General features: G+C 36.6%; 1 protein-coding gene across 2 annotated transcripts; it reads right to left on the bottom strand.

Moving 5' to 3' along the window:
* Nucleotides 1-205: 205 nt before the first annotated feature.
* On the bottom strand, nucleotides 206-6724 carry LOC131056053 (uncharacterized). 2 transcript variants are annotated; one of them, XR_009371521.1, is made up of 2 exons: nucleotides 4154-6724; nucleotides 206-1045 (listed from the first exon to the last, which is right to left on the bottom strand). XR_009371521.1 is itself a non-coding variant. In XM_059216577.1 (1 exon), exon 1 carries the CDS (start codon nucleotides 6433-6435, stop codon nucleotides 4312-4314), a length of 2124 nt encoding a protein of 707 aa, XP_059072560.1. In that variant the 5' UTR covers nucleotides 6436-6724; the 3' UTR covers nucleotides 4102-4311. The 2 variants fall into 2 exon arrangements, 1 of the variants encoding a protein (XP_059072560.1); XM_059216577.1 differs by lacking the exon at nucleotides 206-1045 and having other exon boundaries at nucleotides 4102-6724.
* Nucleotides 6725-13980: the final 7256 nt, after the last annotated feature.

Genomic DNA, 13980 nt, shown 5'->3' with positions numbered 1-13980 from the left:
TTTAATTGGAGAAGACAGAGAAAATATCAAATGATCTCTCTCCCACAGCCTGCAAATAAAATCAGACATTGTTGGACAGTAAATCAGCAAGTAATAATAACATTGCATCATTGAAAATATAACTTGTTCTTCAATTGAAAATTGAATAAACTTTACACTCTTCCTCCTTCTAGAGTCACCATTGCCTCTTTGGGTTTTGAAGACAATCTACAATTCTCTAGGCTCACTACAAATAAAACACCTCAAAGGTTTCCAACCCCTAGAAAATTGTTGTCCTCATCCTTTAACTCTAAAACCACCCCTCCCTTGGAAGTTTGGCTTCACATTATCCTCTGGCTCTCCTTCATTGGTTAATTTATAGGAATTTCCTCTTTATCTATTTGAATTGCTACCTCTTTCGCTGGCCACTAAACTGAAAATATTCAATTTTTCTTATGCGTTTAAAGCTAGTTAATAGGCTTCATCCACAATATTCACTTTGAGTAAAGCTAGTTCATTTGTGTGTTGGGATATATGCCCATTAATATACTTGGCCATTTATCTTCTTGGAAATCAGTTATGCCCTACAGCTTGATAAATTGTTCAGTATAGATAGATATGGAGGACTCTTGTTTTAGATTTTGGAATTCTCTAAAGAACTTTTGTTGACAATCTAAGAATAAATTTAGCCTTCAAATGTTTTAACATCTTTGAACATAATTTGATTTTCTTCTTCCCTTGACTTCTCCTAATGTTTTGGAGATTCTCCGACCATAAACCAACATACGACTTCATCTTTGATGTTGCTTCGTCGATCAGTTTCCTCAATTCTTCCATGTCATAGTATTTTACTAATTCTTGAATCCAATCCAAGAACACCTCAGGATTTGATTCACCTTTGAAATCAGGAACCTCAACCTTAACTCTAGTTCCCTGTTTGTTGATAGCCTCAATAAGTCTTTCCATGGGATCTATGGTTGTTGCTCATCTCCTTTGAACTTCTTGGATTCCTCCTCCCTCTTCTTCTCCAGGCTGCATGTGCACCCCTCTGGACCATTTAAGATTCCTTTGATAACAAAAAATGATACAGCTCAATATTTTTGGAACCTGCTATTTGAAACACAAATGATACCCTATTCTGCTTTACACTATGTAGATACAATTTCAATAGCAGAGGTTTATGAAGACAGAGATAGACCAACCAGAATAACAGCAATACATATTAAATAATCCCCATTATATATTAATAACTAGAGACTTGCAAAGCATCTACAGCCTTGAAAAGCAAACCACAGTAAAAGATTGTACTCTAAAATTAAATAGACTTACAAAGCATCTACAGCCATGAAAAACAAAACACAATAAAAGATTGCACTGTAAAATTAAACTCCGTCCTTGAGTTTTCCCGAACTCATCGTTTATTTTCCCCTTAGACTGATTCCCTAATCCTACGGACTGCCCCTAAATTAACTCAACTAAAAGCCAATAATGTAACCAAAGACAGGTCAAAACATAACTACAGAACAGACATCTAAGAATAGTAAATTAACAGTCCTAAAATGACTGGACCGCTCCTCAACTAACTCAACGTGGGAGGGAACTATAAATACTCTACATCAGTTACTGTGTACAGTCTGAGTAAGAATTGCAAAAACATAGCCTTCTGTTGGAGTTGATGTGCAGGGAGAAGTATATGTTTTCTTAAAGTTAATGTGCAGGAGCAGAGGCTTACCTGCATCAGCAAGGGATTAACAGATTTGTATTTTGAAAATTTTAAGAACTATGTGTAAAATCTTGGTTGAAGCCTATAGAAAACAATCCTGAATACTGGGTAGAGTGTATAGATGCCGTAGTTTGTTAGCTAAACAAACTTGTTACTGAATCAAGAATCATATTCCAATAAATAAGAGCACAAGCTGAGTTCAAATCAAGGATAATTCTAACTTGAAATTTTCAAAGTCCTTAATACTCTCATTGACTCTATTTTTTATTTTGAGCAGGTGAGGCACTGGCGTCCACATCTTCTGGAGTTATGTAAAAACTAGAACTTCACTTGTGTTTCGAGACATTCCCTTGGCACCTCTTTTGAAAATGTTGAATGTAACCAGATGTAAGCGTGTATGTAAAGGAAAGGTCCTTTTAACAGTCCGTGACATTTGGGTATGCATACACTATGATGCAGTCAAGGCAGGGGTTCCAATGAAGGACCACCTAATCCTTGCAATCTTCCGTAAATAAACAGGGTAAGGTTCAATTTCACAAAAAACTATAAAATACCAATTGAAGCAATGATTCATCACAGTTTTATAATGTCTGAAATTACAGATGCAGCCTTACATTTCACAACCAATATCACGGTACTCAGTAAATAGGGTAATGAAACAACAGACCTTTTTCCAATACTTGAAATAAATTTTCAAAAATATTTATGGTTATACGGTTTGAACCTGCAAATTTGCACAAAAGTTAATAAAATCTCTTATAGTGGTTTCAACTTCAATATAGCCCCGAAATCCTTTCTCATCACACTGATGAAGTTGTTCCAGACCAGATTCAGCTTCACCCTTGAGCCTTCTTATTCCTTACACAGTATAGGTAGTGGCGCCCAAACCTTCTTTCATAGATTCTATCAACTTCCGTCGGCTGCAATCCCCTTTCCGGCTGCTGAGAAAGCTTCCTTACAAATCACTTTATTTCTTCTTTGTTTTCTATCTTCCTCTCTTCAATTTGTTTTAAATGCATTTTAGGTGTTTGATTCAACTCATGTTTAAACGTTGTGCACGCAGCAGCATGGTAAAGATTAAATAAAGTACATTGGATTCCAAAAATTACTAAGGATATCCACTCTCTGAAATAATGTAAGTCAGAAACAACAGCAAGAGAATAAACTGAAGACAAAGACAACGCACTTAAAAGCATTTACTTATTTATTCATTAGGGATGATGCATCACCCTGCTCCTAGGTTTTGAATTATTTGTAATCTCTTTTTCATGAGCACAAGTTCCATCCTTATATTTCCTAAACCGTTCATTGAAGAAAATGTGTTTTAAGGATAAAAATTAAATATATCATTCAGCATTTGCTAGATTTTGGCATTTGGATGTGATGGCATGTCTAAGAAGAATCCCTGAAATAAAAATATTTTGAAAACGGGCACACATTGGCTTTCAACATGAAATAGAACAATACTTATGTAACTATGTTTTTGGTAATGGAGCTTTTGGAAATGGTAATGATACTTTATTATGGCAGCGAACTTGGGTTCAGCTGAAATGATAGCCAGCCTTCCAGCAAACTTGCACTTCTATCACCATAATATAAATATTCATGCACTTATATATATTGTGTCCACTGTAACGAACCCTGTACATATTATAGATATGCATATTTGGCAAACAAAGTGCACCATATCAATGGTGCAAATCCATTTGTAAGAGAAGGGAGAAAAATGATTGCAGAGATTTAACTTTGACAAACTGATATTTAGGTACAGTTAACACAAGGATAGACTAAAAAAACTCTAACATATTGTCACTAGAATTTACATCGCGATTATTTCTTTCCACCTCTGCCTCCAATTAGATAGTGCGCATTTTAGATAGATTTTGCTTTGGGAAATTTAGAAACCTCTGTAATCACCGAAAATGGTAATTAATCGTGACTGCAAATTAATCCTTATGACACCCTATCATAACAAACTTTCACCAGATACACTATTTTTATTTAAAAGACTAGTAACATTATAACTTCCGTTGCATCAAAATAGTAAATCAAACCCTGCTCCCCATTATGTCATTTGAGGTTGTCATCTGATTTTTTCTGATTATGCCATCTACGTAATCATATATGTTCTCTGAAATCAATAACAAATTCAGCGACATCTACTTTAAACTTTGCAGAATAAAGAAAAGCATCCAAAACATTAAATGCAACTGCCATCCAAATGATCCCATCAACAGTGCTATTATTCCTACTTGCATGGAGAGGAGCCACACTTCCGATGTGATACAGTTTGATGGTCAGTTATAATTTGCACTATTGAAACTTGCTATGTACCTTTCGATAGCTAGATTCGCTACTGGTATACATCTTCACACCCACACAGAATTTGTTTGCTCATATTTAAAATAGTAAGTATAAATAAACATATATCCAAATAAAGTATACACTTACAGTAGTTCATGCAGATTGTGAAATCTGATAGGTTCTATCAAGAGTAGATTATGATATAGTACTATTTATCAGGAATATCCGATCTTTCTTCTGACTCACTGTACAACGAAGAAAGAAAGAATATATACTTCCTGCCCATCATGTGCCATTTGTTTGTTTCAGCATTTCACTGAACCAATGGGCAGTCCACTGTTCATCTGCAGCCACGTATCGTCATCAAAATCACATTTAACCTTGTTACCTTCTCCTGCCAAATGGTTAGGATCCAAGAAAACCCTGCCCCACGACGGAGTTCCATCTTCATAAGAATTATGAGTGAGGCGTTGAAGGCCAGAACCATCTACCCTAGCCATGAAAATCTCTCCATAAGGCTGGAACTGATGAGGCACAGAAATTGGCTCAGCAGACACCCCTGCATAATCCGAGGTAAATACCAAACTCTTTGAATCCGGGCTGAACCAGGGGTGATTCACCCGCCCAGCTGTACTACTGTTCAAAACCATATGCAGCCCGGTTCCGTTAGGATGCACAAAATACATGGCGAAGCTGCCACTTCCAGGGTGCTGGCGATCAGAGGCAAAAGCAATCCAATCCCCATCAGGGGACCAATTGCACATAGTGTCAGTCCAGGGCCCCTCTGTCAACCGCCACAGACCCCCCTCTTCACCTTGCGCAGCATCCATAATATACAGGTTTTTGTGTCGACTCCTCCCAGACCTAAATACCACAAATCTCCCATCCGGGGAAGGCGAAGGAAAAGCATTGTTGTCAATTTTTGTCAGGGTTTTATGAAAGACCTCAGAACCGTCCTCCTTGTCAGCATTATAAATAGCCACAATATCAACTGTAGTCTTTTCCGATGAAAATCCGGGTCCATAGCTGGTATAAATCACAGCTCTTTTCCAGTCCCAAGCGGTCCCAAAAGCGGAGCCAGAAAATATTTTCCTGGAACCTGAACCATCGAGGTTCATGACATAAACCCCACTGTATTCTATATTGGGGATATAGGCTATCATGCTCCCATCAGGAGAAAAAGATGGGAAAGTCCCATCTACCCGAAAGACAGAAAGGTTAGGCAGAGCAGCGGGTGATCTGATATGCTCCAGCACAGGAATTAGCCCTCTTTCACCACCCCTGCACCGATGATACCCAATTCTATCCCCAGATACAAAGGGATTATAATGGTGGGAATTGGCATCCACCAATTTGCTAAGCTCCACAAATTCCTTCTTCACCAGGTCAAATATCTCTATATGTCGATACTCCGAATCAGGTCTACGGGTAGCAACCACGATCCATGACGCTCCGCCTAAAGGCGCAGCTGCGGGCGTAAAGGCATGGATTCCAGGCGGAGTGATTCTCTCTATCTCGGCGAAGGAAAGCGAGACTCTGTAAACACTCCACCACCCATCCTCTGCCTGCCTGTGGAAAAACAAGGTGTCATCATCAGCCCAACAAGGCCACCCACCATGCTTCGCCACAAGCCTCCTCTCGAACCCATCAGAAGCCCTAAAAACATAAAGGTCAGTCTCTAAATCCCTAATCTGGCCCTCCCAACCGCCTTCGCCAGTGGAGGCAACGGCCACGAGCTCACCCGAGGGAGACAGCGCGGGGCTCAGGTCTGCAATCCCTCTTCCCCTGGGCGTCAGGCGCTTTGTACGCCCTGTTCTCAAATTCGTACAATACACCGCAGCCCAGCTGTTTCTCGACTTTTGGGCAGGTATGGCAGTGGAAACAAAAACCATTCTGTCCCCCTTCATGCTAGGCCTGTCTTTCATTGACAAAACCTCCTCTTTGCTACCCACAAGATCCCCAAATTTTACAGTAAGATAGTCTTTGTGACTCTCCAGAATCTCCCGTCTACCATTTCCATCCCCAGAGATTTTCTGAGACAAAATTGGAGCAGCAGAAAAGTATATGTCGAGATATATGTCGGCCAAACCATCCCGCTCGCTGACATAGGCTAGGGCATTAAGCACAGGTTGTGTTGTGGTGTTTATGTTGAGCTTGGCAGCGAGGGCATCAATGGCGGGAACATCTAAGAATTGCCCATTGAAATTTACAGACACTCCATCAGTGCTCCTCACCTCCTCCAATCCAGAGAATTCAAAGGTGTTCGGAGATTTGTATTTGATGGGTAGTGAATAGATGTCAAATGCATAGTGAGCACGGCCAACGGACGCAAAGGCAACCGTTCCACTCAAATCTGCAGAAGAGCAAAATGGCAGCAGAAAAGCAAAGAGTGTATTTAGAAACAAGAAAAGAGTTACCAGGAGATCCATTGCACAGTATTCACCCTCACGCTCGCATTTATCTTGTCAAATCCGCACCAGAACGACTTCTCTTGAGTCTTCCTTGACACTCTGCCATTTGTTAAATCTTTAAATACTGTTCAGACGATCGAATTCGACCATTCACAGGAGATCAAACCTTATCTGAAGGAATATCCAGGGTTCATAACGACGAAGGCATTAAATTCGTTCATAAATCTGCCCCGAGATAAATTCCTTATACAGACAAACTCGAGGTTTTTGGAGTCGTCGAATCAAATACGCAGATATTACTAATATGTCCCATTCTGGGCTAGGATTTGATGCTCTCTTGATGTAGGACGTATTTTACATTTTAAAAATTACCTAGGAATTATAATGCAACTTTTATAATTACTCATGCTTATGCAAATCTTTAGATTGTTTTCAAACATCATTCATAAATTTTTTTAAATCATCATTCAGAATTTTTCAAAAGTCATCAACAATTCTATAGATTAAAGTATTTTTCATTAAATAATTTTTAAATATTTTTATTTTCCATTAATTCATTTCAAAAATTAGCAAATAAAATTATTTTTTAATTTTAACTTTACTTTGACATTAAATATGTATACACCTATAAATTAAGATAATTAATTGAGAGTACAATAAAAATCATTACTATCTTTTAATGTGATTCATTACATTTATTTCATGATATTAATATTACATTGAGTAAATGTACAATAAATCTTGGATACATTAAGTCTTAAATGTATGAAAAGACATTCAAGTGAGGTGACCATTTGTTGGAATATTCCATCATTGATATCTTTTTTGTTCTTATTTGCTATTCTTTGTTTCATAGTTAATAGTTTGTTTTTAGTGTGTGATTTTTCATGATTTTTCTTAAGGTATTAAATGGCATTAAAGTGAGTTGGTAATCTACTCATTAATGTATTGAATAACATTAAAATAAGATGGTCCTTTTTATTTATTTGTGAGATTGTTTAAATTGTATATTTTATAAAATTCTTTGTTTTTAAAAGATATAAAAATAAAACTATACAAATTTATAAATTTAGATATTGTAGGACTAGGATTTAATATTCATCATTTTGTTATGATGTCTATCAAAAAAATATTAAAAATTTAGAAAAATATTCTCACTTATTATAAGCAACTAAATGATAAAGTTATTATATGTCTTAAAAGAGTTGCATAATTGAAGAGGCTATGGAGCTAGCAAGATTTGACGTCCACTATCTATCCTATGAAAATTTCATGATAGTTTGATCATTTCAATGTCTTTCCTTTGATGTTTTAAGAAAAATACTAATTGTAAAAAATATATATAAAAATAATGTAAAATTGAAAAACAATGATAAATTAGTGATATATGTAATGTTCCACGAAGGTTCAGGATGCAGGGACGCGAGGACGGGTTTCAGGGATGGGGAGACAACGAGCCTAAGTCTGGGGACGACGAGGTGATGGCGGAGGGGTGGGGGGGAGGGGAACGGTGTTGGTATACATATAGTATTAGAAAAACTAGTTATGAAAAGATGTATAAGAATCACATGTCAAATGAAACTTTGGCAAATTAGTTAAATAGAAAAATCACTCAATCTATATATTTCCACTCCTTCAATCAAGACTCGGACTCGGCAAGGATGACAAAACTCGTGGAATATGAAATCCATGACATCAATTGTTCCAAACAAATATCAAAACAATAACTAGGAGCCTACATCTCTTCTATGAAGGCATCTAAGGTAGGTCCCACTAACTAGTGGGGATTTGGGAATGGAGATGCTAATGGGTTTGAGGGGTAGCAATGATAAGTTGCACAAGGTGTTATATGTGAGAAAAAACCAACGATAGAAGGGGTGTGTTTTCCTCGCTGACCGTAAGTGGGGGTTCAGGGGCTATACCTCGAAAAAAAAATTAAAACATGAGTTTTTTTTTTAAATTGCTTTTTGTGACGACCCAGGACAGGAGTCTTGGAGATGCCAAGATGTCTCCAAAACTCCTTGGAGACGCCAAGACGTCTTTGGTGGCGCACCAGTATGGTGGCAGGACAACGGGGGATGCCACGTCCCCATCTCCCCGTCCTAGAGACGTGGGCTAGGGGGGGACGCGTCCCCATGGAACACTTGATATATGCAAAAACCTTAAAATTACTAGGTAAGTTTCTAAATTCATACCAAAATTTATCCAAGATAATCTAGTTTACAATTATATTCTATTTTGAAAAAAAACTCAATTAATATATATTTATAACAAACATTATAGAATCATATATTTTACATATTAATATTAATGATAATCAATTAATAATTAATATTAAATGTCTGAATTGGGTTGTCCCCGTATCGCAGCGGTTGTAGGTTGTGCACCTCCGAGTGGAGGTCTCGGGGTCGAAACCCTTGAGCCTCACGTCGTGTCATCCAAGTTGGGCGGTACGGTGAGGTGGAGGTTAATCCCCCAAACTGACTATGACTGTCCGTAGGTCCCCCATCCTGGAAAAACATTTGCTTCGCCTTGCTAGTGCTAACAAACCAATCTAGTAGCGCGTACCGTGAGGAAGGCCTAGCACAGATGTAGGGTAAAGTTTGATGTCGTCTCTCACTGTCAGCAGCTCGATCGATGGTTTGTCTATGTTTGTTGGCCAATGGAAATGATGGCTGGTGCTCTCAAGTCGTACACGTGCTTCATCGAGGATGCCTTGGCTCACGACATGGAGATGAGGTCCTCCCATGTGATCTCACGGGTTCATAGCTCCAATCAAAAGTGCTTTCCCTTTATATATATATTAAATGCCTAAATTTAAATTCTATCTATCATGACAAATTTTTAAATTCATATAAAAAATAGAAACTATTATAAAAATTCATATTAAAAGTATTTTAAAAATTAGAAAAAATTATCTTATATTTTCAAAATATTCTAAATTAACTTGTATTTTTATGATAAATATTATAAAATAATATATTATTATAAATTAGAACTATATTATATTTTTGTATAATAAATTTTTACGACCTATTAATAATTTGAAGTGTTATATATATGGTTTTATGAAAATATAGCAAGTCAATCCATACAATCTAATAAATTTTTAATTTGTCATATACATTCCAAAAGTGAAAAAGCAACCATATAGACCATCAAATTTCAACCCTAGGTGGTAGTGAAGTTATACTAATGGTTGTGGTTGTCAAGATTCAAAGATTGTAAAGATTGTGGAGGAGGTGCACAATATTCTTTCTCAACAAAGTAAGTTTCCAACATGTTTTTTGCTATTGCATCTGCAAGTTTGTTTTCTATTCTACTTCTAGTTTATTTTTGTTTTGTTTCTCTGCTCAAATTTATTGCATTTACAAAACTTTTAGCTCATATATTAGTTTGTTTTGCTTCTTTATTGGAATCAGTTGAATCTAAAAAACTTCCACTTGAATATATTAGTAATGTTTAAGGGTTTGTTGAGTGATATCACAATACACCCACTAAAGTACCGATAATATTTTATTTAATCCAAAAACTTTCATTTGTACATGTAAATATTTTCCCAAAAATGAATAAAGGATGCTCTTGAAATATACTGGAGGACTAGAGGTAGATCAATTGGTTGTTATGTCAAGTTTTATGATTTTTTCAAATTTTGTGTTGGGTTGTGTTTATTTTTCAAATGTTAATTGCATTGGATGCAATCTTCACTTCAAGCTAGATTGCTAGATTACTTTCACTAACACTAAGGGGCTTATTGCTAGGGCAATTGGCCTTAGTTGTGAAGGTGTGAAGGTGAAAAGAATCAACAAGATGAGCTATGAAAGTTTTATTCATGCTTTCATGGAGAAGGATGAAAAGATTAAAAGGCTTCAAAATGGGTATAACAAAGAGGAGCTTAGGTTTACAAATAATGAAGTATTTTATTTTAGAAGGAAGGTTTAGAATGGTGCAAGACTATCAGTTTCCCCTCCTTAATCACCTTAGACACGGAAATATTATTAGTGTGTCGTTTTATATGTTGGACCTTCTTTAGAGTGTTGAAGAGGGGGCTTATCCTCATCTACATTAGAGGTTGATATATGCCTTGTATCAATGTAGTTTGAGTCTTACCCCTATCAACAACCCCTGAGTGTAAAAACTTTGTGCATGGAATAATTAGTTAAAGGATATGTCTTCTTTTAGCAGCCATAAGGTTTACGTTAAATATCTTAAAGGGAATACTAGTAGCCTAATGTACAAGAGGAAAATTGAACCACTATGAAGGGTAGTCAAACCCCTTATTGACTCAAAATCCAACTCTCCACTTCAAGAAAACATTCAAGGTACTATGACCTCTGATTTTTCTCACTAGAAGAGAAATGTTTGTGCAACTAGAGTATACTAACAAATAAAAATATTTAGTTCATAGAAGACGAAAAAATGCCGGATATGAGGACCTTCTAGTCAATTCAATACGCTTTGTACCAAAGATACACGTCCAAGTCGAGGATGACAACATGGTGTGCAAATGTCCTGCATGGACAAAGTGCCAAGAATCATACCAAAAAATACCAAACAAACAATATAATGTTATGGAGATTAAATATGATAAAAGTACAAAATAAAAAACTAATAGATAGAAATAAACTAACAAAAGAACAAGGAGGAATCAAGGAATGTTTACCTAGGTCCACAAAATGAAGCTCCAATAAACACAATGATCTTCCTCGTTGAAACATGCACATAAGAAGCCAAAACAAAATGTTGGAGTGGTTATGCTTAGATGTTTTCCATGGTCAAATCTCTATTTTGGTGTTTCCACCTCCACGAACAACCTAAAGACAAGATTGTGATAAAATGATAATGGATGAAAGAAAGAACAATACAATAAGCAATATGCTAAATCAAAATACATTGAATCAAGAAAACAACTCGGAAAGAGATACCCTCCCTTCAACACTAGAAGTAGTGTGGTTTGTTAGAATGAGGAATGACAATGATCTCTAATTTCATCAAAGCTTCATTAGATGATAATGGAGGTCTGGTAAGTTGTGTGAAGGTGTAAAAAATGCTTGAGAGAGGCTGAAAATGAGAGAGAGGTTGAATTGAATGAGAGAGAGAGAGAGAGAGATAAAATGAAGCCGCAAAAGGTAGTTAAGGAATTGGAAGTCATCCCAATGTTGACGCAAGCCTAGAGGGATGTTACACAACCAAAATAAAAAAATAATGTCTCAATGACCTCCTCCAAGTGCAAATATTCATGAGACAAATGCACAGCACATGGATGTCCCTATGACACGCACACGTCCATGCATAATGTAGACCTAATGGTCAGGGGACTAGTATGACAAGTCTTAAGGAAGTTTGGTGGTATAATTTTATCATTGTCTTAAATTTGGCTAAAGTGGAAGCCTATGTGACATGAAATCGCATGGAGTGCAATTTATGACTTTACATTTTTTCTCCACTTTAGGGAGCATATATTAAAAAGGAGATACAAGCTAAATTAGAGAGAGAAAAGGGTCAAAATAGATATACCCATGATGCAAAGGGGAAGTGCAGTCTTCTATCATGTAGAGTTTCTCCTAGGAAAGAGAATTGAGTAATTTCTTCGTAAGAATATGTTGAGTTGTATCGTCATAAACACGTTAGTTGTAGACAAATATGTTGTATGAAAAGCAAAAATTTAGACACAAAAATAATCATAGACATCACACAAATATCATTTAGACATAAGATCATTTAGATGGCATCGATATGTATGGGTAACAAGTTGTGTTATGCTAGATTGTCATATGATTGATCAACCTATGACTGATATAAACTGCATTGTAGGACAAGTATAAAAAAGACATATAGATGAAAAAGATACAAGTGTTGTGGTTTAGCCCCCATGCTAGGCAATAAATAAGATAGTTGGATGCAGACATATTTGAAAAAGAAATGTGATAAGAGATCTGAAATATAAATAATACGAGGATAGATACAACAATGATAGCCCCATCTTAGAATGATATGTTCTACACAAAGAGGAGGACATATTATTCTAACAAGAGATGTTGTGTCATGAAGGCATAATAAGATGCATCTTTGGAATGCTACCTTGCAACAAATGGCACATAGGACCCACAACATCCACAAGAACATAAAGAGATAGGGGGACCTAATCATTCGAGGTAAGTAGAATTAAAAGTAATAAAATTAGAATATGTATATGGATGCATATGAATTACATCATATTCCCCAAAAAATGGATCTAGAGAAGAGCACATGAAAACAAAAGGAAAATAAAAATTGGGGTCAACATGGAAGAAGGCTTAAATGCCCCCAACACTATGCATCATCCTCGAATGTCAAAAGAAATAGATGATAGAAAGAAGAATGAAGAGACAAATAGAGGAAGTGTATGAAAAATGTTATCCCCTATATTCAAGTGTCTACAGAGTAACTTGGGTCCTTCAAGAGAATACAAACATATAAAGACAAGTACAAGAGAACACAACAACAAACACACTCTAATCTAAAGATATGAAGAGGTACTGCTCTAGTGATCTTCCACGATCAGATCATTGTCCTCCTACTCTTGATCATAAGGGGATGGAGGTTGGTCTCAAAGAGGCATGATAGCCAAAGTAATACCAAGTATCTCACCAGCATCAAGAGCCAAAGATGAGGTTGCCTCGACATTCTCATCTACTAATCTTGTGAGGCAATAGTCAACGATCTTGTGAAGATGGTTGACACTATTGGAATATCCTCCAAAGATTCAAACACATACCTCTTTCAAGAAGATGCAGGTGACTCAACTAAAGGCTATGAAATGGGAGTTGCATTGCCAACCTCTAGAAGAAGGGTAGTGAAAAATTATGGAGAAGGTGGAACCTCATCAATAACGAGAATAGAAGCTAACACAAAAGCCACAAGAGTTGACTTACTACAATGAAACTCAAGAATAGGGCCCTACTCAAACTTATTCTTGTTGGCAACAAAAATGAAGGGAAAACTGAGAGGGGGGGTGAATCAGTTTTCACCGGATCTACTAACTCATCCACAAATACAAGTCTGATAAACTGCAACAACAACAAAGATAAGCAAATTGATAGCACAACACACAACACCAAGATTTTGACATGGAAAGCCCGGTTAAGGGAAAAACCATGGTGGGAACCTACCCACAATAAGATGATACTCTGCAATAGTATGTGTAAATATTATAATGGGGAATGCACCAATATTCAAGCAAACTCAAGATACAATAACCCAGAAGACTACAACCCTCTGGGAAGGTTCACTACCTTACAAGGAAGTCTCACTGACTTACAAAATGTTTGGACAACAATCCGAAATCAAATGAACTGCAATAACAACATTTGTTAATGCTTGATGAGAGTTCTAGTTAAGCTCATATGTCTTCTCCGCAATACCAATCTCTTCTCAATACACCACACCTAAAGATGAATCCCTTTTTCGCACATAAATCACTCTCTGATAATGCAAACACACCTTTGATACCTAAATTACATGACTCTATCAATTATTTATACAAATCGTCAGCCTTGACAAAAAGGTTAGCTAAACCCTCAA

Source organism: Cryptomeria japonica, chromosome 2 (assembly GCF_030272615.1).
Source record: "Cryptomeria japonica chromosome 2, Sugi_1.0, whole genome shotgun sequence".
Lineage (NCBI taxonomy): Eukaryota > Viridiplantae > Streptophyta > Pinopsida > Cupressales > Cupressaceae > Cryptomeria > Cryptomeria japonica.
Note: the sequence above shows the minus strand (reverse complement) of the source record. Positions and strands in the feature narration are given on the sequence as shown.

What these genes read in the sequence shown, in the direction of transcription:
- LOC131056053 (XM_059216577.1), bottom strand. Translation starts at nt 6,435, where the DNA reads ATGGATCTCCTGGTAACTCTTTTCTTGTTTCTAAATACACTCTTTGCT.